At 39.2% G+C, this 27,944-nt stretch overlaps 1 protein-coding gene across 4 annotated transcripts in view; it reads right to left on the bottom strand.

Moving 5' to 3' along the window:
* Positions 1-27,944, bottom strand: part of LOC140246310 (filamin-A-like) — a 141,928-nt gene that overhangs the window by 60,730 nt on the left and 53,254 nt on the right. For all 4 annotated transcript variants that reach the window (XM_072325778.1, XM_072325780.1, XM_072325781.1 and 1 more), the window contains exons 3-9: positions 23,712-23,966; positions 22,823-22,920; positions 8,662-8,790; positions 7,624-7,836; positions 6,962-7,124; positions 4,759-4,953; positions 3,731-3,868 (exon numbers count right to left, since the gene is read on the bottom strand). In XM_072325778.1, coding sequence (XP_072181879.1) covers positions 3,731-3,868; positions 4,759-4,953; positions 6,962-7,124; positions 7,624-7,836; positions 8,662-8,790; positions 22,823-22,920; positions 23,712-23,966 — 1,191 coding nt within the window. The remainder of the gene's footprint in view (positions 1-3,730; positions 3,869-4,758; positions 4,954-6,961; positions 7,125-7,623; positions 7,837-8,661; positions 8,791-22,822; positions 22,921-23,711; positions 23,967-27,944) is intronic.

Genomic DNA, 27,944 nt, shown 5'->3' with positions numbered 1-27,944 from the left:
AATAGGCAGGCGGAAGAAGAGATGCAGATGGTGCACATTAAGAGAGATCAGTCCAATGAAGTAATTGCAAAGATAAAAAGGAAAACAAATGAAAGTGTTAGTAGACATTCAATAATGCATATCACAAGTTATTACATTATGTGTCTGCTTCGTTAATGTTCAAAAAGGTTACTGGTCCCACCATTAAACCACAGGATCATATCAAGTTAAAATAAAAATGGGTATTTTGAATTTTGATGAACTTGAATCATGTTGTAGCTTGAGACATTGTGTTTGCATCCTCAGCATGGCATTACTTCTACAACATTCAAACTAGACTACATGTAGGTTGGATTGTAATGGGTTAGATTGTCTATTAACATCCCTGAATTAAATATGAATGGAACAAAATGTATATCACAGACATATCCCATGTCTTTTGACAATGATTTGTGATCAACAAAACAAACGTGTAACTCTTTTTTTTTACAACTACTGACAACTAGATGTACTACTGTCATGGATGTCTCAAGTTTGGCAATACTCTTGACAACTCTGCGATGTATTTGCATTGATTCTGCTCAAAATGAGTCGTGTGATATGTATTCTAAACCTGCTTTAATCAGCCTTGAAGTAGTAGGTAACATCTAATGTATGGACCTGCTTTGAACAGCAACTGATAATTTCTTCTAGTATGCCCCATCAATAGTGCAGAACATCACTATCAGAAAGAACACTTGACTGTTGAAAGCAGGTTGCAAGTAAGAAGCACTGCTTTCTGAGTCCTGCCAGAAAGTTTGCACAGAGTACTCACAACATCTGAAAATATTCCATGGTCAGATGGAAATATCTGTTAAATGTTTGTTGGTTGGTTGGATATCTCAATTTTGCTTCCTCCAACATTGTATGATTGTTGTCGGTTATCCAGATTTGTTTTGTCCCGGTCATAAGATTTTCTTCCATGTATTGAAAAATTGCATGAATCAACTTTTAACAAAATTGGCTGTAAATGCTTATATTCAAAAAGCTAATGACCTTTACAAAATATGACGCAGGAAAAGTGTGGTTAATTTGCATGTATATCCATAATCCACACCCTGATGTATAAGAAAAAGAAAGTGTTATTTTGCTCGTACTAGTAAAGTCCAATCCACCAGGTGAAAAACAAACAAACCTGTGCAATTTAGAAATGAAAAATGTGAGGTAGGTTACATGTGCCTGGGATAACGTGCAGAAAACAATGCCCACTTAAAATCAATATTCCAGGGGAGGAGGGGTTACTTAGTCTCCTCCCCAGTCTTTGCATCTGAATAGAAGCAAGACTGATAGAGCGTATCACCAACAGCTGGATCAAGCTGCATTCAGGATGAACACAACAAAATGGACGCCAGATGGCTTGGGTGGCTCAGCACGAGTTAGGAGTCTGGGATGAAGACTACATGCAGTCAATGATGGTATGTCAACATTTCATGTTTGTCTACAACAATGGATCATTTCAACGGCTACATTCTGTTGATATTCCACTTACTTCACTTACACGAAAACATGATAACCAACTCACTGTTACATGCTACATACCCAAAACAAAATATCTTCTGAACATCATGACTACTGACAAACAATGATGTTTGATGGAGATGTCCTTGGATGCTAAGAAGTTACTGACTCAAACTACGATGTAGCATGAGATTAGAGGTCATATCTCTGAGTGCCACATTTCTTTGGTTTTCCTAACATGTAATTATGCCATGAATACTGTACTAACCAAACAAAGAACACAATGTATGGATGCTCAAACATTTATGTTTAACTGATCACGTTTCTAGACTTTGTCTTCTGATTGCACATACACCTGGTACAGCATGGTAGACAAACATTCTTTCTCAAAACAATGACTATAAATGACATTTAAGAAAGAGATGCTTTGGCTACTATATTTGAATGACTGGATTTCAAAATTTAAGAAAAAAAAATCTCAAAGGTTACTATTAGTAAAATGGTTAACTTACACCAGAGTTTTGTTTAAAATATATTAAAACTACTACACCAGATACATGACGCTGTATCAGTTATCTCATAAGTTAAGGGATACCACATTGGTGAGTATACTCTTCATGATGTTTACATAAAAAGTAAACCATAAGTTGCCACCGTTATACATAAACCACGGCTACATGTACAGAAAATGACTTCAATACCCTTCATGACAACTGAGATCAATATGACATGATAAATGGAAAGTGAGGTGTTTCATTACAGTTAGGGATAATCCTGATGTTAGTTCCACAACAAACCATGCCTGTGCCAATCCAATCCATTCACATTCAATTCACACTCGTGGCATTCATACAGAGATGCAACAAAGACATTAACAGATAGCAAAGAGAATCATGAACAATGAGACGAAGGAAAAATCATATAAGAGAATACTGACAGATTCAATAACAGAAAAATGATGAAAAGTTGCGGTTAAATGCTATTAAACTGCAGAGAAATTGCTAAAACATAACGTGCTGCTGGAAGGCAAAATCAAAAGAAATAGTCTGGCTTATTTCCAGATGATAATCACAGCGAAATGGGTCGTTAGAGTAAGAAAGGGCTAGAGAGGGCTAGAGAAAAGGGAATAGTTTCTCGGTCATGAGCATCTGTTTGTGCAATCAACAGCAATTCCACAACATTTGTAATTCCATCACTGATCGCTTTAAACATCAGCATTATCATCATCTATCATTACTACCACCATAGTTCATCATCATCATCATCACCAACACTATCATCATCACCATCATCATCATCACCATCATCATCATCACCACCACCATCACCCTTCACTATCATCACCATCATCATCATCACCACAATTATCATTCACACCACCATCTGATCATATCATCGTCGTCATCGTCGTCGTCGCCGCCATCATCGTCACCATCATATTGACACTATTATCACATCATCATAATTATCATTGTCATCAATATGATCCCCATCATAATCACCACACACCTCCTTGCCATAATAATCACAGTCCTCCTAATTAGTCCTAAAATTAATTTATATAATGGCAACACTTAGATGGAAATCTAGAATAAATATTCCTATCAAATGTCACTGGGTATTGTTCAGCTTTACTTTATTTACTTCTAGGTTTAAAATGACACAAACTTATACTTGATCATATGTGATGATAAATGAATGATTGCCAAGAATGTAAGATATGCTATGAAGTATTTATTATATACATATTAATTTAGTGATGGCGTGTTATGTAGGGACTTACTAGTTACTTTAATGTTTAATCATGTAAGGACATACTTCACTAATTCTTACTCATACTATCACAGTTACTAAAGCAATAACCTCAATTTTCAGAACTGATTGGTTGTTGGGTAAATGTTGTCACGGCAATTACAATAATGAAAGTGTTAATTACTTTCTATCTATACTTTCAATACTTTGAGGAAGACTGAAGCTCCCACTCATAAACTGATGTACAATAATGATTACATCTTCAGGTCATATATTTCACGTGATTCCTGCCACCTTATAGTACTGGCCTTTAAATACTAATATGTAGGCATTTGATTGCAATTTTAAATCTCTACGATTAATCTACTTCCTGTCATAAACCAAATTTCATCGGAAGACCCTAGGGACTAGCTTTCACTGACTGCATACATCCGACATCCACCCATTACCGAGCCAACCTTCACTTTGCGGCCATTTTGCTATCCCAGAATGCCCAGCTCACCAGGGCCGATGATCTGCACTTTCAGTTCAGCCTCTCCCGCCTCTTTTGTGTCCACATAGAAGATGCACTCCTCCTTGACCCGCTGACCCTTGGGCTGGAGACCACGTCCATACGCAAACGCCTTGCCAGGATTGAGGGCTGTAAGTAGAACGTAGAGGAGAATGACGAATCAAAAAGTTTGTGAAGTCATTGGGATAACGTTTCATCTGATATGTGAACTGGTGCAACCTAATGTGAAGTCATTGGGATAACGTTTCATCTGATATGTGAACTGGTGCAACCTAATGCCAAGAAAAACACTATGTGTTACTGCTTTCCTACAAAGCGTAGAATGCTTTTTCATACGAAGAATCTTCCAACAGTCCTGTGGTATTTAATTTGCCCTTCTTATGCAATCTTGTCCCATCTTTACCGATCTCATCTGTGAAGGTAGTAGGCATTCATTCCAGGCACCAGCTGTTACAAGTTTTTATTATAAAATGTCTACAGTCATAGAGCATTGTAGAATTACACTGGTTTGCTTTCAAGACAACAACTACAGCACAGGCTATGCAGGGGAATCTGCATGTTGCAATGGTACCTGCAGTAATTCATAAATTCTACCAATTAATCCTAACCTTTATTCCCTTTCTCTGGGCCCTGCTGATTTGAATGAGAAAACTCGAGTCATGCACTGGTTTTCTTTAACACTTGAAACATTTTATTTGGTGTTTGATATCATGGAGAAGTTCTTTTTTTTTCTGAATTCAATTTTATGACCAATAAATACAATCAGAAGAAGCTAGATTTTTATCTGCAAGTAATAACTAATTTGTGACTCCTGTCATAATTTTTGGAATCATGAGCAGTTACTTTGCACCACAGAAGTTCTGATCAAAATGAAATTCATCATACAGAACATCCTGAATAAGGATCGACTTGCCCAAAGTAACGAGATACTGGAAATCTTAGATCACTGACAGAAGAGACTGCATATAACAAGTGTTTCCACAATAAATGTGGGGAACTCTGAAAAGTAGGCTACATACCATGGGAGATCTTCACATTGAAGACGCTGCCTGGGATATTGGTGCCAGCGAATTTGATCTCGATCTTGTAGGTGCCAATCATCACGGGCGTGTACTCCACGTAGTAGGTACCCTTGCCCTTGTCTTGAAGCTGGACTGGTACTTCCTTACCATCGGGGGCAATGAGCTTAACAGTTGGGGTACCCGCTCCCGCACCTGCAACACACCAAGTCGAGGCAGAGGGGGTTGAGGATATTTATGTTTCTCTTCATGAATCCTCTGTTTGACTCACATTTAAACATAGAACATATATCATCTTGCTGAGATGAAAAACACCCAATGGATCACTTCAAATAATGACAATGATAATAATGCTAATAATAACACTTATATAATGCTTAATACTGACGTTTCTAAGCACATCAATACAGAAAGAATATTAAATCAAAATACAGCATTATGTTAATATAATATAACAAAAAAAAATTAGGATTGAGTAAATAGATAAGTTTTCAGCAATGATTTAAACATATCAACACTTTCAGCATTATGGATATAAAGAGGGAGTTAATAATCACATCCTCCTGTCATAAGGGGTAAGAATACATTAATTGAAGCAGGAACCAGTGCTCATAAACTCATAAACCTCTGACAACAGAGGTGAGAGCTGTAAATAAAGCATGATCAGTACAGAGACTTGTTAGATTCTATAATGCCAATAAATCTAATTTGCTACAGTCCTGACAAAAGCCATGACAAGTGCATCATTCAAGAATTAGTGTATGAATGAACAGGAGATTTGCATTAAGCCACTGACTGCCAAACCTATCATATGTTTGGGCAGACAAACTCATAAAATGTTTCTATAGACAAATCTCATCGCACAAGCAGACTCGGACAAACTGTAGCTCACTGCAATCATGGGTTAACAGAAGCATCTGTAGACTGGCAAATGAACTACACTGCTCTTTTCACTCAGTGAGGCAGTTTTCATGAAGGAAACTAAACACCATCATCTTAGCAGATGCTCAAAGGGCACAGCCTACTTTGATAACATTTAGGTCAGGACAAATCTGCAGTAGTTAGGAAGGCCCGAGCTGGGAGTGCATAGACTTAATTGTTATTTAGCATTAGTAAATTTGGTGGCCAAAGTACAGTATACAATTGCTTACATGCAGTCTTATATAACCCAGCGACAATTCTTCTTTAATATTACACCTTTAAGTGCCTCCATTATTAAACTATGAAGATTCTGCCATATGGTGATTGCATGCACGAAGATTAAAGAAGATATTATCAGCCATATCACAGAGATGATATGAATCTATCTAGGCATGTGATTCCTCCACACATCATGCCAGGACCATGCTGCCCACATTATCCATCCCAAGCAGGACTCCAGAGCTGTTTCCTGTGCTGGACCATAGACCTCTTGGGAGCAACAGCACAATGAGTTAAGGATCTGATTGTGAATAATTGGTGCAAAGCAAAGTTAACACTGCATTCACCTTCTCCGTGTAAATGCCTCCTATGTACAGTTGTGCAATATTGTTAGTTGCCACGGCTACTAAAGAGGTTAGTTATAAATTCAAGAGAAGGCTGGTAAAACTCATACTCTTCTTTCTTTAAATCATACTTGATATTGATACATATCAAACTTTCAGCATTCATTACAAATAGAACCTGCTATCATTTTGTTGGAATCCATATCCACTGATCTACTATGACATATTCAAACTGAAATTAATGATCTCACAAGTTCAGTAATTGCTGCTCAGTAAATCAAAGAGCTGTAAACTCATATCACAATGAGATTTCAAGAGATTGTATGTGTCTCCACTACAGTAGTGACAAATTTATGAGGCTTGAATATATCAGTTGTCTACATAAAGCTTTGCATGTGTTATATGTTGCCTTCATGTCGGAATCTGTTTACATCACTCATCAAAATCTAATGAAACTTTTGAGGGTGCACAGTATAGACGTAAATCTCAAATCAATTTATTTTCACTAATTAAGATAATAATCTAATAGCTCAAATGGTTTGTGAGATTCTGTGCTTGATGTCAATGGCATCCTTCAAAGATGAGTTAGCATTCTTACAAAAACAAGTGGTTAGATGTCCATGCATGCAATTAATGATGTGCAAAGGCAAGGTGTGGGCTAATTATCATCAATCATTCTGTTGGGCGAGATTTTGTTATGTTTTGTTTTTTTTTTTTACCAGCTGTGAAGATCTCAAAGTGGGTCTTCTGGTTGATGATAAGTCCTGATGGTTCGAGACCAGGTCCTTTGGCAGAGCACTTGCTGGCGTCCGAGGTGATGTTACCGATGTTGACGGTGAACGGGCTCTTGGGGATTTCTATCTCCTTGAATTTGACCGTGATCTGCATGTGAAAGGAGTTAATGATGCTTGAGATGAGAAAGGACTCAGAAAGGTTGAACTCATTCATCTCCTTCAGACTAAAGCCAAAGGTAAAAGACTTTTGAATACAACAGCTTTATTCACTGATGGTTTATGACCACCTGTCATTAGGCCAGTTGAGAGGCTTAGTTTCTGTAAAACATATCCAACAGCTACGCACAGGTGAAACTCCTCTTGTTACAAACCGGAAGAGAAAGGGCAGAAAGTCACTGGTCTGAACAATTCAAGTACCCTTTGGCACCAGTCAACAACTTTCACCTGAAAGAAGTGAAATAGTCTCTGGGTGGTTGATAACCAGCATTTTTAGTCTGGAAAAAAAAAAAAAATTAACATCATGAACAATCAGCAGCTGAATTAGATGAAAATGGGCTGGCAAGTTTTGCTCAATGTGTTGTGTGCTTGGGTGTGATATGTTGGGGTAGAGGGGTAGGAACCAGGAGTTATAGGGGTAAGTACCGTACCGTGTGTTTGCCGGAGATCTTGGCAGTGTACTCCACAGTGTAAGTCTGCTTCTTGTCCTTGTTGGCCTTGATGGTGTTCTCCACTTTCTTACCCTTGGGATCCAGGATGATGACCTCAACCTTGCCGCTTCCAGCACCGAATGTCTCCACTGTGAACTCGGTGGGCTTTGAGATGACGTTGCCATCTTCCAGACCAGGACCATAGGCCCGAACCTGTAGCGAAAATGTGATGAGCGTATATATACATGTAATCATAAACACAATGATTTGGTGTCAGATATTATTCCACTTTTTTTCAGGGACCTACAGTTGTATACGGTTTATCAATCCACCTGAATGATCTCATGGCATGAAGTAACTGTACCTACATAGAACTGGGATACACAACCATTATAGACAAATCTAAACCTTTGGACAACCAGGACCAAAGGCCCAAACCTGCTATGAAAACATGATGAGTGTAAAATCATAAACACAATGATTTGGTGTCAGATCTAATTCCACTCCTCCAGAGCCCTATAGGGTTAATCAGTCTACCTGATTGATCTTATGGCATGAAGTAACTGTACATGTACATAGGACTGGGATACACATCCATTGTGGACTAACCTAAACCTTTAGACAACCGGAGGAATTATCAATCCCATACCAATAAGATGGTGTGAATATTTTGTACACAGTACATATGACTTATACAGGACCAGAAGTAATGATGAATATCTGTGCTGAAATAAAACAAACTCTGCTGGCACCAATTTGAAAATACAGTAATTTGTTATCACAAAACAAAACAATAAAACGGTATTAATACACCGTATAACCAAGCCAACTTCAAACACTTTACCCAATACAGCACAAATTCAAACTGGTTATATGAATGGATAACTTTTCACACATCATTAGCAGTAAACAGAAGTGGTAATTTGATGTGAAAATATCCATCCACCCCCCAGCACCTACTGTTATATTGTACCAGTAATATCATATGATACACTCCCGTACTGGAGTAAAGGTTGGGGCTGTGAGTGAAACTTTTACCTTTTTGGCATTGGATTTGGGGCGGAGTGGAGCTCCTTCCTTGAGTTTGGCTTTGGGGAAGGCAGACAGGTAGGTCATCATACTGAGGTCGTCGATGTTAGGGTTGACCATGTCTTCTGGTCGCAGCACCTACATTGCAAGGAGAGAGAAATAAAAGAATATATTTGTTACAAAAAACAGAATTAGTATCATTCTGAGACCCTGCAGGATTTCAATTCTGCCTAAACTATATACATCAAAAGGCACCATAGTTTTCAAAAGCACTTTTCATCGGCAGTTGTATGGTATGGTATCTTGTATGTAACACAAATAATTTGAAGAATACTAGTACAATCTGATCAATATGATACTAAACTCTTAAAATTATGAAAAGCATGAAAAAAAAAAGCAAATATGATGACAAAATAGTGGCATATTGTTCTTCCACTGCCTTTACAACTCTTTTTTTTTTTTCTCCCAATAGAAAACAGATAGAGAAAAAAACTTATTATTCATGATAACATATGTTTGTTAATAGCATTGATTTCAGCATGATTTCTATAAAGAAAGATGGAGATATTCATAAGTTTCTTGCACTAGATCTCAAAATTCCACTTTCTTTGGAGAGACAAGGTGTGTATAAACACCATGCAGATCTCTTTTGCTTTTGATTTCACTTGCTGAATGACAGTGTGCTATTAAATCTTTGCTTTTAAAAGGGAAAAACCCACAAGCAGAGCTTATATCCTGCTTATAGTGATCAGTCTTAAATGCCACATAAACCTTTAAGTAACAGCAGGAGAGTATTAGAAAGAGTCATCACTGTCATAAAAGTGACATGCTTTATATACTCATTTACAATGGGAGCACTATAACATTCATTCAGCTTGAAACCTTGGTAGGGTCTAGCTATGACGGGTCTGCAAAATGAAGATTTTTCAGACGTCACTGCACTATCATCAAGTGATTCAGGCATCATACACATGAAAATAAACTTAAATAAAGTTGATCAAGAGGGATTTATGTTACAACTAGACATATCCCCTCAACCTCCCCTCCCCCTTCTCCTAACCCCTCCCCTCCCCCTTCTCCTAACCCCTCCCCTCCCCCTTCTCCTAACCCCTCCCCTCCACCTTTTCCTCACCCCTTCCCTTCACCTTCTCCTAACCCCTCTCCCCCCACCCAAAAAAATAGAAATAAGCAATTTATTTCATGTAGAGATATAGTAAAACCTGAAATTTTCACTTTCATGAAACTTCTGTCAATTTAGCAAAGAGCTAGGATTCACAAAAGTATAGTGCCCACAAAAAGTCTCGTCTGGGTACCATGAATTGAATGCCAGCTGCAATTCACATAAGGTTTATGCCGCGAAAATGACCACCGGCTCCAATTTGCGAAAGTTTCATGCCGTAAATGCTTCTGGTTTTGCAATAGGCCTATGTACATATTCATCAAACATTCATGCATGCTGCAAAAATGCGTATCCATGCTTCATGTTCTGGGCACATTGCCAACATCAAGCCAGGACTGCATGGCCACTGCAAAGCTGGCAGGGCCCCTGGTATCCAGATTACAGCATCTACTCACTGGTATATACATGTGTTCAATGTGTGCTCCCATTAAGGAAAGGCATTCAAGGTATGCCATGTAACACATTGAGCAGCCCTGAAGGCAGGAAAGGGTCAAAGGTCAAGCAGACATTTAAGCTATAATCAAACTGAGGAGTGTAGGAGTGTGTGTGCAATGTATTGCGCACACACAAGTACACTCTATGATGGCTGGGATTGCTCGGCTGTGCTTCACACATACATCACATCCAGCCAGACAATCATGTTTACTTTCCTACATCAAAATGTGTCCCACAAAGGCAGAACAAATTCTCCTCCCACCACCTGGGAAGCTTGGGGAGTGGAACTGTAGCGTGTCTGTATACAAAAAGTGCCCCTGTTTTGACTTCTCCATCCAAAAGCACATGGGTCGCCATGGCGATGTGATATAATCGGGATGATGATAGGGCACAGTTTATCTGTCATCCTCGGGGGAATGGCTTAGATAGGGGGCAGGGTTGATGAGAAAGTGAGAGTGAACATGCTTTCAAGCACTGTGTTATAGGAGCCCAGTCACGAACCACTTCTTCTCCACGCTGGCTCATATAAATCATCTGACACATTTTGCTTTGAGTTGCATCCTCTTCATGCAGGAAGAGCAGACTACAGGTACAGTTTCCCATCTGTCATGGAAAATAAAACCCTTAAAAAGAAGTCACCCTTCCCCCTCTATAATTTATGCCTCCATCGATGTTTTTACAACTTCTCTGCACAGTTTTGTTTCACAGTAGAACAAATTAGTCAATGCTGAAAAACATACATGTAGGAGCTTACATATAGGCCTACCACTGCAATGCAAACATGTTTGGGATCTAAAGGACATGGATTATCAGATATGATTATTTCACATGACAAAAGAGATTCCTTTGACTTTGTGTACAAAGTTATTCCTGATGTGCCCTTTAGAAATCTAAATGAAATGCTATGCCAGGACCAATCAACGTACTTAGTAGAGCAAACTGGATTCCCTGGTACTGATGATGTATTCAACAGGGACAGGTGAATAGGCTTTCCTTAATAATTATCACAGTTTGGTGCACATATTTTAAGACAAAATTTGATTCAGACTACCAGAAAGCTTGCCAAAAGCTGATGTGGCAACAACGATGCACATAAACTGGATTTCAAGTACAAATGTATCAAGATGACGATACATTAGGCGTTTTCACATCAGCCCGATGTTTCGAAATAGCGCGCTATGACTTGAGAAATTAACCCGATCACAAAACAGCGCGCTATTTGATGATGTGAATACAAGTAAGCGCACTAATTTTATCGCTCTGATCGAAAAAATTTCTCGAGTCCAACTCAGGAAATTTCCGAAATTGCGGGATAATTTGCGAACTAGCGCGCTATTTGATAATGTGAAATTGCCTCAAGAAATTAGCGCGATGCATCCCATCATGCCTAGCGTGTGTGATGGCGATCACGCAGGTAATTTTTTTTTTTTTTAATGCGCGCGCTCTACTGGTATGACACTGTTTGCGCATGCTCTGCTGTCGAGTTAGCTCGAAAAAATTTCGGGCTAATTCTCTTCCGGCTGATGTGAATAGGAAATGAAATAGTGCGCTAATTTGCGATTGCAAAAAATATCTCGAGCTTGGATTTTTATTGAGCTGATGTGAAAAACGCCTAAAGATTATTCCCTAAAGCACAGGTGAATGGAATTCTAGTCATTTGTTGTAAGGTCCCCGGAGGAATACATCCATAAATTTGAAAATCACTTGTATGCTTGTCTACTGCCAAGATGTTTACAACCTGCCCATGATCTGCTCTTCAGCGTACAGGCCTAATACCATCAAATATTTCTGATGACACCCCTTTCCCCATCTTATTTGTCAGATAACAGCTTTCAAGGTTGCCTTCATTTAATAGTGAGGCATTGTGGGAAGCCTAGGGTCGTTTGTGAAATACGGCTTCCACAACCTCCAGAGATTGATGACTCAGAGATGAAGTTGGCACTGGGGTGCTCAATTCTCCATCACCATCATGGGTCGTCTATGTCAAAAACCAATTATTCTCCATGATGGAGGTTGAAGAACTCCATCAGAAGCAGATGAAGACCTGGAAATAGTTGCATTTGGTTTTGATTCACCATAGAAACTCACATTTGATCTCAACTCACATCAGCTCATGTTCAAATCTCCATCACTCTCTTCCAACAGAGCTAATTCAGTGCTATGTCTACAACCATAGGCGTGAATATGGGTTATGGAATTCACCATTCTAGACAACACCTGTTCTCTGTGTATCCATGGCAATGTGTATTCACACCCCTCTGAAATTAGAATTTGACCTGGGATGACCTTTGGAACACCCTATCCCTGGGAGAGGGTCATAAAATTTGGGATGAGACAGAGTGGGGGTCTGTTTGAAACAGACAGGCATGGACCTCAATGTCCTCACTACCAAGCAGTCACTACACCTCCAATTTCCCTCAGAATCCCTTTACTCTTGGGAGCCAGGTGTGTCAGCCATGAAGTCTATGGGGAACTGTCAGAGCTCAAAAGCAATGGGTTAATTAATGTTTATGGACGAACATGGATAGAGACTTGCCAACCAATAGAAACAAGAAGACTGATAAATCTCTGCATAATACTTCTCATATGTGACCCGCTACAACAAAATGGTCCTAAAGTCGCGCACGGTCAAAGCCGTGAAAGTAGTGTTTGAAGTTAGAGCATCAAAATTGGTCAAAACTTACGATTTTCTGAATTTGACATATTATTAGAGTCTGACATGTCTTCTATTGTCTGTCGAAATTTTGAAGCAAAATGATGAAAGGAAAGACCAAAAAATAGCGTTTTTCTGGCCCATGTTTTTTGGCGTTTCAACGAAGCAGAAACGGGTTCGAACATTTGGATTGAGCGCCACAGATAGGCTCCGCCCCTAACTACGACCAGAGTGATCTCATTGGTCAGTTTGCTGCTTGCCGCTAACCGAAGCGTGAAGCTCGCACACTGCCTAGTCGACTGGTGCGTGCTGGCAGGGTGCGCTATGCCCAGCCGCTTCATCCTGGTCACTGATTGGTCGGTGAGGAGACCGCCGACGCTGTGTTTGAATGAGCATTTCGGGGGTTGCTAGGGCTTACCTTCTATTGTCCGGAGGTGAATACTGACTTTCGTGCCCATTGATCGTGATTGCGTCGCAAGGATATCTTTTAGGGCGCTTTTCTCGAAACAGTGATTTCCCAGACGTCTCGACATGCTCTCTTTTAAACATCGATATCTCCACAGCCGATTATCTTTATAAGATGTGTTACACATCAATTTAAAGCAGAAAGATTAGGGAATTGTGTCGTGCAATTTTCAAACAATCGGCCTCACCCGACTTTAGGACCATTTTGTTGAAGCGGGTCACATATACACGTATTTAGGGGTGCACAGTATCCTTTTGTTTTCCTCCTCAGAATTACATTAGGGCCTATCTTCTTTTGAATGTCACAAAAGTCTTCAACCTCACTTTAATTAATAAAATTTGTGAAAAGGCCTACACTCCTCAATTCAATGTAAAGACATCAATTTTGTAAGCATTTACTGCTGGATAGGCCTATAAGTTTGTTCAGATTGGTTTCATATGACTTGCAACAAACTTTTTTGGCAAAAAATAACTTTAGGACCTACCCTACTTTTTGACACGAGCAGCATTTTCAATTAGTGCACTAACAGCATTAACCTGTTGAAGACTAGCTGATTTTTACTATAACACATTCTTCCCACAGACATCTGCCCGAGTATACTCAGGACTAATCTTCGAAGGGTTAAGGACATTTGTGGTACTCTATTATACACACAAATCTTCTTCCCACGCATTATCTGGAAGTCTGAAAAACAAAATAATCACAACCACATCCTTCCACCTACTGGAAGTTTGATTGACTTTGTTGGCAAACTTTTTTACAGTGCATGTAAACAGAGCTCTAAACACACCTGGAAAAAGTTGAGAAGGGAAAGAGGACAGACATATTAGCTGTATAGTTGTATACTATCCACTATTTTGCACTTTTAAAAGTGACAAATGCATTGCCATGACATTTCATCATTTTTTATCTTGATACCAAATTATTTAAAGCTAAATGCCAATTCTTATAACCCACTCACACATTTTTTTTAGAAAGATCTAGCATAAAAGACATGAAAAGTAGTCAAAACTAACCCTCACAATGAATGTGTGAATGAATGAATGAATGAACTTGTCGAGTTAATCCATTATGAATATCAAAGCGCTTCATACTGTACTTTGTGATCCCTATCCATTTACATTTGTTAATAGTTACTACCAGAACAAAAATCCACATGTGGGATCTATACATGAATACCAAATTGCACTTTGTTCGTGATGGTATCACACACTAATGCATGACATTCACTTTCCTACAGCAAAAGTAGCGCAGACATTCTAGGCCACAGGGATACCAAGTCACAAAAGAGGGCTGGTATGAAGTTGTGTTTGCCTTAAATGCCCTGAACAAATATCACCTCAGCGCTCGGACTCTAAAAGGCTGGGTAGCTAGTTTACCCTATACATCTTCATCAAAAAATGGCTTTTTTTTAGTTATAATCTTTGCTTGCACTGACACCCACACACACCTCCTATTTCAAATAATTCATCTCATTGAAGCGTTGGTGTGTCACAATGAAAATGGCTGCCCACAGTTCGTTCCACTTCACTACACCGCCCCAGAGCCAGACAGGAATTAGCTCTTCGGTATCGAGTCACGAGCCTAGCTAGTTGAATTACTGTATACATGAAAAGAACTGTTTGAATTTAACAAGATCCCAGGTAAGCCTCAGCTCCCATTGCTGAAACGCACATTTACAATGTAAGTGCTATCGACAACTGATATGTAGGCCTACCTCACAAATGGAACCTGGCAGCTAACTTTATGATATACAAGCAAAAGTGATAAACCCATCTGAGTTTTAATCTGAAAGCAAGATACATGTAGAGGCTGTGTTTATCTAATTCGAGAGAGAGAATCACCTTTCAAAGCATGTTTCGAATGGCATTTATAAACGTGGTTTGAAACACGGTTCTTGGGGTGCCGCATTTATCTGAACATCGCGATTCGAATATTGTCAGTGCAGAGCTGCTTTGCACCGTTCAACCTGGGAAGTAGAGGTCAACTGAGGCGCGTGCTTTTTTGTAACCGACGGCATGTACAGTTAATTATACTGGAAAGTGACCTTGGCAGCTCAGAGAAATGCATTTCATTTTCAAAATGCCATTACGTTATTACTAGCCAAAATGCGATCATGGTCTCAAATGGCGCTTCAAGTTGCCCTTTGAATGGTACTTCAAATCAGTGTATCTAAACACAGTTGAAAACATGGTTGCATTAATCTAGAGATTGCCCAAAATGCCTCAAACGCTTTTAGGATCGTGATTCTGCCTGAGAAAGTTTTTAGATAAAAGCACCCAGAGTCACTACTTGTTGCTTAAAATAAACCTTTATATCATCGAGAAGTGCCAGTTAGCATCATTCTGGTCATTCAAATCAAATTCCAAATTAGATATTACTTTGTTTGCATTTATTTATCACAAATGCAATGCCAACATGCCCATGCCTATGACCTACTCTTTGACATGAATTGAGCACTTACTATGATACTGCTAGTGCTTTGCTAACTCTTTTCTTTTCAGCCCATGTGTCCTATTTTCAGCCAGCAATCCCTAATAATGCTTTTTCTAAGTTATTAAAACGTTACTTCATTCTACATGTACCTCGAGGACTTTTCAGGCCCATGAGGTTCCCACCCCTGTATTGTCAGGACAGTTTCCACTACCCTGGGGAGATAGCAAGAATTGAATTTGAAATGAAAAAGATTACAACAAAAAAGAGGGAGGGTGGGTGTGATGTGAACAATAGGAGAGGGCGACAGGTCACCTGAGCCGACAGTAAATTTTTTCTTCTTCTCAGTGGACATGTAGTGCATTGAGAATTTGTTGTACGTGAAATGTACACTGCCAGTTTAACCTTTACAATATAATAGCAGCCCACACAGTATTTAGGTTGAGATTTGTCATGGTGAATTAATCTTGAACAACTTTTCTCGCTGGCTTTAATGCAGCCATTCTACTGGAAAGCAAGCCTCCAAAGTATACCCCCTCTCTCTTTTCAGTGTTTCCTTCTGAGGTTGAAAAAGTTCACTGATCTTCAGCCCAACCTTTTCACTCTGTTTATGTGCTGTCTTTTATATAAGAAACTATACATGAATGCTTGCTATTCTCGCATTTGTGTCAAGCGACAAACTACTGTCCAGTTCAGAGATCTGCCAAACAGGCGTTCCACATAAACTGAAGTGTTGAATGCTCTGATTGGTAGTCTTCCTAGAACCACTCCCAATCAGGCATATTGCACCCATAGACGGCCATCTCATATAACATAGAGAGTCACTGCATTATGTGAAACACAAATCACAAAATCCCTCCTGGGTTTCCACGTACCCTTGGATAGGCACTAGTGCATTAAAACCACAGAGTATAGGGTATTGTGCACTGAAGTTAATGAGTATAATATGAACTGAAATTAATTAGATTTAGGGGTACTGAAAGGAAAGAGCTTATGATCTGTTATAAATCCAAAGATGACTTCCATTCCTTTTAAGAGCTTCTCTAGATATTCTCTTGGGGTTTATTTTGGATGATGGAGGGCAAATTATCTCCCACAATCATTCCATAGTTCCCTCAATTATTCAAGTCATCATCAGCATCTCTCAATCCCAAGCCGATTCAATTCCTCTACAAAATAAAAACTAATTTCTGACGTAACCCAAGGAAAGTCTAATTGTGTCACATGTCTTTTTCTTTTGAATCTGGCTCTAATTCAAGCAGATAAAGAGTCTGTCTTCCACATAGCACGCTTATGATTTGAATTCTGTATTTGAATAAAATAATTATTCTACGAAATAGCAGAAACCAATTCCTTTAAAATTCACTCAAATATATGAATTGCTTTCCAGTCATAAAATGTTATGCTTTATACACCCCTTGTATTTGATGAATATATAATACTCGGTAAATTGGGTCTGTATAGACAATTCAGGAGTGATTGAATTAATTTTCCAGAACTTCACTAATGGATTGAGAAATAGTATCATCCCTTTTCAATTGACAAAATTTTGTGCTTTTCTGCTTTGGAGTTAATACAAAGGACAATTGTGTATGGGTGGAAATAGTTTTTGCGAGTTGTCATATTCTCATATTTCAGTTGACTCTTGAAATTTGTGAAAATAAGAACGCACATATGCAGTAATAAGCCAGACAATGGCAGATGTGGGGCCAGCATATAACATGAAAGAAACACCCAATGCACAAAAAGCTGTAGAGACGACCAGTATACAGTTTTATGCAAGAAACAGGAGATAGACCGAAGCAAACGAGGGAGACACAATAGGAGAAATAGAACTACGACACAGACAACGGAGCATCCATAAATCACGGAGTATCACAGAGAGCAGAGCATAAAGTAATGGAAAATGCAACATTCGGAGAGAAATTGATAAGCGCAGAGACAGACAAGTATGTATATATCATAGACACACAGGTTAAAAAGATACACGGGGAAAACACAAAAGCAGAGGCCACAGGAAGAAAGAGAAAGAGGTGAGACGGGCAGAAACACTGCTGGAGAAAACTGTAGACAGCACCCTGCCCAGGAAGTGAGTCCTGTAATTTCATTCTCCGCCTGCCTCCGTAGGATATGGAAGAAGAGGGTTTCAAGGTTGCATATCATCACTCTGTTCTCCGGCGATCTCTCTCTCTTTCTCAGTCTGACATAAACCTTCTCTGTCATTTTGTGCCAGAGGATTTTTGGTGAAAGTCATCACATCCTGTCCTGTCCAATGCAGAATCTGTTCTTCCACAACAATCACACACACATAGGCCTACACACCTGGTACTGAAACCTGATTCACCCTAAATTTCCTCTAGACGGACGTATTGCTGATACACTGGCTGCTTGCAAGCATCTCGGGAGCTTATTTCATGATGCACTGATGAGTGAAATTACAATTTTAGTGCATCATATGTATGAATTTTTCAATCTACTGTTAGAATGACTGTGGTTTTCGTTTGTGAATTGTTTCATCAAAAGCAATACATTGATTACTGATTTGCTTCCACTGAAATGGTCACATTGTCTTTTATCAAATCACTTCATTAAATTACAATTCGAATTAGTAAATGGGCCAGAAAATGACTTCCTATCTCTTCTCCATCAATTTCTTTTCCACTACTGTAACAGAATGCAACAACCATCTAGGCCTACACAGTATGAGATACTTAAAAACTACTGCATACAGCTCCCATTCATCATTAGTTATAGACCGGGCATGATCAGAGATGCCAACCTTTGAAACAGCACTGGAGTATTCTGAGGGCTGAAAAGGCTTACATATTTTTGTAAACAGTATCACCATTCCTGCAATGCACATGAGTAGTTACATAATTTGTGAAAAACAGTATTTTCGATGAAACCTGCAATATTTTTGGAAAAAGTGGTACTTAATACTGCAATAAAGAAATATTAACTGGCATCTCTGCATGATTCATCAACCATGTGTCTTCATGAAAATAAATGTAGGACAGTATTTTCAAGGTAATTTTCAAAGCACAAACCATATCCTCTATAAACACAGCCAGTAGGGCATTTTAATTGTCTTTTTAGACATACCAGTAAGTATACTTATTTCCTCTATTAATATCTTATAAGTCACAACATCTTTTGAACCTGACTTCCTCCCAAGCATAGAACACAAGAGCAGAACGGGTGTGAAATCCAGACGTTGGCTTGGCAGGGTGTCTGGGCGGCCGACACCTCGTTTGCTAGGAGTGAGGCGGTTTATCTCTAGCCCACCAGACAGGAAGGTGATATTACATGACACGCTGTGCTACCACCATCCTGTCAACCTGAGTCAATTTAGCTGTCATGCTTCAGACAACCAATTACAAGACAATTCAGATCATGTTTTCGAGGCCAAATCATTTCCTTTTCCCCCTCTAGCTCCAGCACTGCTACATGGAGTAGCAAAATTAATTGTCTCCCCAAGTTTGATATATTTACAAGCACCTCAAACACTGTTACAAACAAGAGTAAATTTATTGTCTGTAGGAAATGCACAAGTGTTCATAATTCCACAACATTTTCTTCATATAACATTATTACATAAATGCATTGTTTTCTCACATAATATATATAGTCACCTCTTTTTTAGCCTCACATGATTACACTTATTTCTCAGGTGTAATGAAAAATCCACTCAATCCGTCTTTAATACATATGCTATAAACATATTACTGAAGTAAACTTCTGGAATCAGTGATGAAGCAGAGACTTAAAAAGGGGGCTATTTGGATAAAATCAATCTGCTCCTGCATGTATTGAGAGGTTAATTCCTTCACATTCTCACCTTGAACCACTATGTCCAATCGTGCCAAAGTACTTAGCTGTAATCAATGTAACCTGATTTTTAATGGCATTATTCCATCCATTACCCTGAACTTGACCTAATTGCTTATTTGCCAGACAACTCTGGCATAACAATGTACCTTAGTCAAACAGGAAGGCTACAGTGACAAAATATGGATAATGAGAATTTGGAAATCTCTATCTGCTGGCAATTATTCTCCCCACCCCACCCCCACCCCCACACCCATGCCAATCTATGAAAGAATAAACAAGCACTCTGGTAGTTAAAGCCTTCATGGTGATTGAAGGGGTTAAAGGTCATGTTTACCTTTGGGAACAGTGATTCAAAGAATTTTCAAGATATGACATTTAATGCATTATGTGTAGTTCTGTTGTACCACAAAACATCTAATCATATAAAATTTTCACGATAAAGCCTAAAATAAAAGAGAATATCTGTATTTTTCTCAATAAACCATAACTGTACACGGTTTAGTCTGGAAATATTTTTTTATGGTGGGTTTTTGTTTCATCTGCAAATGGTAAATTATGCCTTTAACATATCAATCATCCTACAGCACTATTGACATATCACACATGGGATGCCATTAACCTTTGTCATATGATTCATGTAGTCAGATGGCACTTGAAATGAGAGACAAAATCTCATACCTTCACGAACATATTGCATCAATTTTCTTTTTTTCTCACCCTGCTGAAAATCAATGCACAGGTTGTATTTAATGACAGGCTGTGAATTAAAGTGCTCTATGCTATATCTTTTATTTCCAAGACAAATAAGAACCTATAGTGCTCTCAATGAATCAGTCTAATGGAATTGAACTGGCCCTCAAATTGTAACAGAAGACAGAAATGGTCTGACCCATGTCACACCTGTACGTGCATTAATTCCTCCAACCAACCTCCACCAACAAGATCTCAAGTTTCTTGCTACACACCCTTTTCAAGTGGTAACAATGCTCTCCCTATAAAGTTACAAAGGTTTCATTGACAGCAATGCACATGAATGTACACACTCCCACAATGGCAGCAATGTTGATCACAAAGATCTACTACATTGAGCATTTCAAATGAACCATATGAGTGACCAAAAAAAAAAAAAAAAAAAATACAGAGAAGTACAATGTAGCCAAATGTCCTTTTTGAGTAAGTGTTTTTCTGAATTGAAAAAAAAAAAAATGTTCGTACATTTCCATTTTACTTTCAGGGAAACGTAGTCAGATACCACCGGGTAATCAAATACAGTAACACACAAGTGGTTTTCTATGTAGTGGTAGTACACCGTACTGAATTCTGAAATGTCCATAGACTTAATACGCAGGCCACCAGGTTCCCATATGCAACGGGTTAACTTATCAATGATGCTTGCTGAAATAAACACAAGCGATGTGGTATCTTTCAAGTGCAAGATTAGGAGGAAACCACAGGAGGTTCAAGTGTAAAGATGCTATAGATCCTGGTTCAAGTATTCTTCAGAGTATTCCTATGTCAGCGGAAGAATGTAGCACCATGTCCCAAGTCAAAGTTCATATTAGCAAATAGCCCCCCCCCCCCCCCAAAAAAAAAAAAAAAAAAAAAAAAAACTCACATCTGAATTCAGTCACAAAACAATATCAGGTGCATTTTTCCTTTTACTATGAAATAAATATATGCTCCCTTTTCACTGTGTTACCATGAAATAAAGAGATTAAGAAGAACAAATGGGGAGTAAATTTCATAAAGTACAAGGACCGTCACATTGCCCTCTGTTGTTAATGTATGCTGTGCTGTCAAACAGCTGAGAGAGAATGAACAGTTTCACTTAAAACACTGACTGCATAATCACAGAAGTTTGAGTGTGTGGTTGATGTGTTGTGCAAGAAACCGCTCTATACCCTTGTGACAGATAACTCCAGGATGCAAAGGCTGCATAATATATCAATGATAATTCCTGCAAACATTATCTGACAGCCTTATTCTTGGCTCAAGTCTGTCTCAATTATCTATGGCCTCCATCATTTAGGTGGACCATTCTAGAGTGCAAATCCTGTCCTTATTTTGGCTAGGATGCAATTTAAGTTTCTTGTCCAGAGTCTGTTCTTGATTTGCAGTGTCCATTTCAAGTCTTTGGGGGAATTCAGTCCATCTGAAGCAATCTTACCCAAATGAAAACAAAAGTGAAAGTCTAAAAGCAGTCTGTTATTGATCCCTTAGAATATTTGCCAAGAGGCCTTAAGTTGGGTTTGATTCCCAGCTAGTAAATACATCTTTCTTTTGGACATGCTAGTATATCCCCTCTATAGGCCTACATCTCAACCCAAATACATAAATGAAGCACAGAGAGTATTCCTGGGAAATAATGATACAGGGGATCAATCAAAGACTAGAGTTAAAATCACAGTACCTACTCTTTGTGGGGGGAAAAAAAAACACACCCACATCATCATCATCACAATATTATGATGATTAAACCATAAATTCCTCTTTCCACTAACCTGTGATCCCTGTAAAGCAATTATTTCATTTGCTATCATTAGGATGAATTCAATCCTTATTTATTCAAACAGCTACCCTGTACTCTGACAGAATCAGAAAAAAAAGAGTGGATTGAATGAATGCAGCATTATCAGTAGAACACATCAGTAAAAGTTTGAGACATTTATAGTTTGTGATGTCATAACCATATAAAGAAAATATGATGAGATATCCACAAAATTTCATTTGTTATGAAAAGTAGGGGCCCTGCGGGGGCACTGCTGATGATACTGCCGATCACCGTTAGCATTGATACAAAGATTGGCGAAGTTGAGATGTCATCATGAGTAAAGCGCATAGGTGTTGCTAGGTAACGTTGCCTTTGTTGTCTTCTCTGCGCATCACGCAGCCTGTAGTAATGCCAGGGTGCGTACATATGTGCTTCTTAGTATGACATCACAAAAGAAGTTTGCTAAAGCTGTCATCCCCCTCAGCCGAATCATGCCAAACTGCGATCGGACCACTGACTACAGTGGATCAGACTTCTTCGGACTCGGGGAAATGGGTCAAAACGTAAGCACTAAAGAGGAATCGATAGCGTAGGTCCCTATAGGAAACTTGCTCAGTGCGCTCGCATACGCATTTGACTAAACCACTAGGGCCATGTGCCTTTAAAGTAAAGCTGCCTTACCTGGGGGACATCCAGCCAGTCTTCTGCAAGCTTCATGGCTTCCTTGGCATTCTTCAGAGCATCCTTGGGGTTCCAGTCCTCCCAGTCAGGGCACAGACCTGGTGGAGAGAGGCAACAGGCAAAGTGCAGGTTGGAGAAAGTGACCACATTGAGCCAGGGGTAAAGACTAATTGGCCATTGGTATATCATACTTTACAGGATGTACAGAATTTATCTCTGACCAACAACCATGATTGCCTTACATACACGGTATTACTTTAGGGGCCCTTATACATACAGTCATATACACATGTAGTTCGATGGCATGCTCTTTGGTAAATCTCTGATATAAGAGAAGTTTTCTTTTAGTATTTCATTCAGTGAATGCAGAACACTTAGGGGAAACATATCAGTGAAACTGTGATTAAATTTATGCAATCTCTCAAAAAGTTAAGAATTTCTAAAGTTAGGGTTAATTCCATGTGCCATGATCTACCAATGAGAACTTTACAACAATTTGTGGTTTCAAATAGTAGAACAATAAACAGAAAACATTACCTGAACTGCACAAAAGATATGTCTTTCTCAGTTCACGGTTCCGTATACTGTTGAATGGCACAAGCTTTGATAGACTACACAAACTGGTCTGGAGGTGCAAGTATGTTCATAGAACATCCAAAATGGCAAAGGCTAAAAATGTGACAAATGCTAAAGGGCCGCAAAGCAAAATGCACTGAATACAGCGTCTTTCTGAATTTGAGCCTGACTTCCCATTACAAAGGGACAATATTTTCTCTCTTGACTTCTTTACTCTTGCAGACCATTCAAAAAAAAAATGGTAGAATTCAAAGCAGGAGAAAAATCAAGAAGAAGAAGTAGTTCACAAAAGAGGAGGACTTTTTCTTGTTACCAGGGGCAACAGCATCCACAAGAGCTCCGATAGCCTGTCCATCGTTCCAGTCCTTATTGAAGTTGTTGATGGGCTTGTCCGGCACCTTGCTCCTGATCCATCCCAGTAGCTTGTCCTTGGGAGTCTGCTTCTTGCCCTCCTCAGGTGCCTCGCCTTCCTCATCCCACATCGGCATGGAGATGGAGTAATGCAAGATGAGGAGCCATATCAGACCCAGGATGAGCTTCAGCTTGCCATCAACGATGTCAGTACTGTCTGTTGGTCAAGAGAGGTTGGATGGGGATGAAGAAGAAGAAGAAGAAAAAATATTGATTTGAAATTTGTCTTCGTGGTGGCTGCTCTAACTTGAAGGGTATCGGTAGGGATCTTGGACAGGAAAGTATACAGAACTTGTGAAGGCTTTAAGATGACCTCAGAACAAGGATAACTACATTCTTTTCATGTCAAAATACTCTAATGTGAATTTCATGTCATTGAACAGCTAATTTTTTATTTTGCATTAATAATGACAGTATTTCGTGAAAGATATTTGTAACTATATTGTTTACTTTCATTCTTAGGTCTCAAGCTGGTATTTTGTGGTGATTGGAAGGCTGTCAGAAAAAGGCAACATCCCTGATGTAACATTATATTGCAGCTGAGCAAAGAAAGGAGCTGATGAAAGAATTGGTGTTATCTTTTATCAACAAAATGAACAGAGTATTGTATTTGATGAGGTAAGATTCAGCTATTGAAATAAAATGAAAAATTTCATCCCTCACCCCCATTGGATACTTGCTATGAATGACTCGATTCAATGTATTGTAGAAATGTAAGCATTATGTACCTGATATGAATTAGTATTTGTTTGCTTTTACCAGGGTGTCCACATGTGTGCATCTAGAGAGAAAGTTTCTCACTGAAAGCTTATTGCTTTTACATGGGAGCTGAAATCTTGGTTGAATGACTGATAGCCATCCTCTTACACACATACAATCTCTTCCACTAAGAGTATTTTGTTCAGGAACATGACATTAAAAAACCAACCAAACAAACAATTCCCCCGCAAGAGCAATGCTGAGCAAAAATAGTAATCTGATGGCATTTCAAATAACGCTAATGAATACCGGTGAACAACCTGCAGTTCAAACTTCAAGGCTGCCTCGTAATGAACTCTGCTTGGATGTTATTAAGTTCATGTGTGGAGACAGCATCAATCTGGTCGAGGGCGTGGGCTGTAAAGAAATCTCCCTTAGAGCATGCGGGAGCTACAATAGACTGTTGTAGCTCCATGCTTAGAGCAAGCACTATTTGAGTTGAAAAGATAGTCAAAAATGGTCATCTACGCTGCATCACATTTCAGCATCTCTTTGCCAGCATATATTTCGATCACATCTACTACAGAGACCTGTCAATTATTGGCTGGAGAAGTCTGCTTCTGCCAATGTGCAGAAACATCTGGAGGTTTTTCTTCGCCAGACGGTTTGAGAGTTACAGACACATCCTGTTCAATTTTCCTGCAGAGAGTTTCAACGTCCCCTAAAATACATTGTGTGCACTTTCTTCCTCTTCTTCATCGTCTTCATCGTCTTCTTCTCTTTCTCTCTTCTCTCTCTCTCTCTGAGTCACTTTTTGATCTCAACTTAAGCTGCACTTCAGCCTTTGTTTTACTGCTGTGGTTAAAAATTTTGTTTTACACATTTTAGTACAGTATATCTTTATCATGTAGGGTACTAATTGGCTCATATGGAATACTACATGACACAAGTTATGATAATTTCTACAAAACAAATTTTACAACCAATATTCTAGCAGCTGAAGTTATTTACAAATATTTCTTTTTCAGAGAAAAAAAAATGATGCTGAAAATACACTGTCAACATATCAATATTCATACTATTGCAGTCATTTTCACTAGGTTTGAGTAATGTTGTTTCCCCACTTGTTGGTTTATGTAACTATCCTCTACGATACCAATTATTGACGAAAATGTGTGGACAAGATTTTATTGAATGAAATACACTTTCTTTACCATAACAGTAAACTGAAGCTACAGATACTGCTCGATCCTTGCAATATTCTTTGTCAAAATGTTGTCTTCAGTTGCACCAGGCATACAGTACAGACCTGACTGTGGCTCATGAGTCATCCGTCACAGTGAGTGAGGAGCAATTTGATGGAAAATCCTCATCAATTTACCTAAATTGGCCACGATTGTGAAGAGGGAAGGAAAGTGGCGGGATATACACTCATCCAAAAAATTTTCTGCCAGGCCCTTGGACATGATTGAAAAAGCTGGGCAATGCAGATACAGCGCAGTGGCCTAGTACAGGGTGTACTTTATGTTACAGGCCTATATGTACATAGTTAAGACGGCACTTATGATTTTGAATGTGTTAAAAAAAGAATCATAGGACAATTGAAATGCACTGTACATTAAATTGTAATGCTTCAATATATCAGATTTATTTCTATTGAATATGGCTCAGCCTCCCTACGTGAACTTCCAACAAATAAACCCTTCCCTTTAGTATTGCTTCCAGTACTGTGCCTTATTTTGTTCACAATAGGAGTGGTCACATGTACTGGCAAAAGATCGTAAAGTTTATGATCCTGATCTTTTAAGATCTTGAAGTTTTGCCACTGTGACCACAAACTACTCGTGAAACGTCTTGCAAAACTCTCCGCAAAACTTTCCGCAAAACTTCCCACTCAAACAAGGGATATTTCCAAGTCCCCTTCAAACTTCTCAGTCTTTGGGCAGGGCGAATGCTCATGATTAAAACTTTGCAAAATTTGTCATGTGACCAGTCCACCATCTTTTTGTCAGTAGTGTCTCCAAAGCAATTCTCATTGGGATTATGTCTGTACATTGTTACATCACAATCATCAGCTGTCAGACGGCATGCTCTTTCTTCTTTCTTGTACACACGCACCAGTGACTCAAACTTTGTGAAGACTTCGCAACTAAACTCTATGATCTTTAGCCAGTGTGACCGCAGCTACAGAGCGGTCACAAGCAACACTCCCTTTAATGGAATGGTAGAGTCTGCTGCAAGTGGATCCAACTGTACATCATGAGTGGTATCCATAAACGGGAAGTAATTATAAATAGCCCTGCCCTTCATCCCCAAAGGATAGAATAATTTCCAAAATTATTTCCTGGGTTCCTTTCATCTACAGAGTGTACAATTGATATCAAGATGCTATGACAGGAGAGCACACTGCAAAGAACTGTGCTGCCATTTCACTTTCTGCCCTATCTCATGAATGCATGACCACCATGGCAACAACTGTAAGCTAATCTTGGCTGTTGCCTGTCCTGTGACATTGCACGGTTTTATACTAGGTGTGGTTCTTTGATCTCGGTCTTTAGTTAGCACTGAGAAACAGCCTGTCAGGTCACGACCTTCATTCTCAGTCCACCTTGTGGTCTGTGGATCAGGATACGATCTCTGCCCTAGTCACTCCGCTGTGCTAAGTATGGACGCCCCGATTGTCACATTACGCGGATGGCTTTCATAGCATTAGAGTGGAATTGAAGGGGGGGGGGAGGAGAGCTAAGAGGGGGATCAGGATCAGATAGGACAAGGGCATGTTTTGTGTGCATAAAACATTCTGTGACTGGGTTTGAATGGCATGAAGGAAGGTAGAGGTATTCTTTTGTCAGTGCTGAAAACACCTACGGTCTCAGCTGCTAGGATGAGCATTTAAAAAAAAAAAAGTTGCTTCACAAAGGGCATGGATAGATCCCCTCTGGTTTTGGATTTCAACCAATCAAAAATTGCCTTCAAAACAGCATGGATGCCAGAAAAGAACAAGTGGACAAAATTTTGAAAAAAGAGCACACAGGTGTGGGCACATTGTATGGTATACATCTTGCTTCAGATACAAGTGTCTTTCCACAATTAGGCCTGAATACACAATCTGCTGTAATTTCACACTGTGTGGGGGATGTTACCAAGTTGGATAATGCTTTAATTCTGCACTCAATTCCATGAAATCTACTTTAGCTTTTGTGTATGGTACAGATGAAAAAACCAAAATCAAATCACTCCATGATTGTGTGGACAATATTGTCCCCCATGCTTACCCAATGTCACAAGGGGGGGGGGGGGAGGGGGGTTGGGCTCAGTTGCTTGTCAAAAGGTTGCATGCTCAATGTTAGGGTAAATATTACATAACAGAACGCAGCGCTCAGGAAGCTACAAAAGGAAGATGACCAAATCAAATGCCGCTCTGTAGATTTCAGCC

The sequence above is a fragment of the Diadema setosum genome, chromosome 2, assembly GCF_964275005.1.
Source record: "Diadema setosum chromosome 2, eeDiaSeto1, whole genome shotgun sequence".
Classification (NCBI taxonomy): Eukaryota; Metazoa; Echinodermata; class Echinoidea; order Diadematoida; family Diadematidae; genus Diadema; species Diadema setosum.
This window is presented reverse-complemented; position numbering and strand designations above follow the sequence as displayed.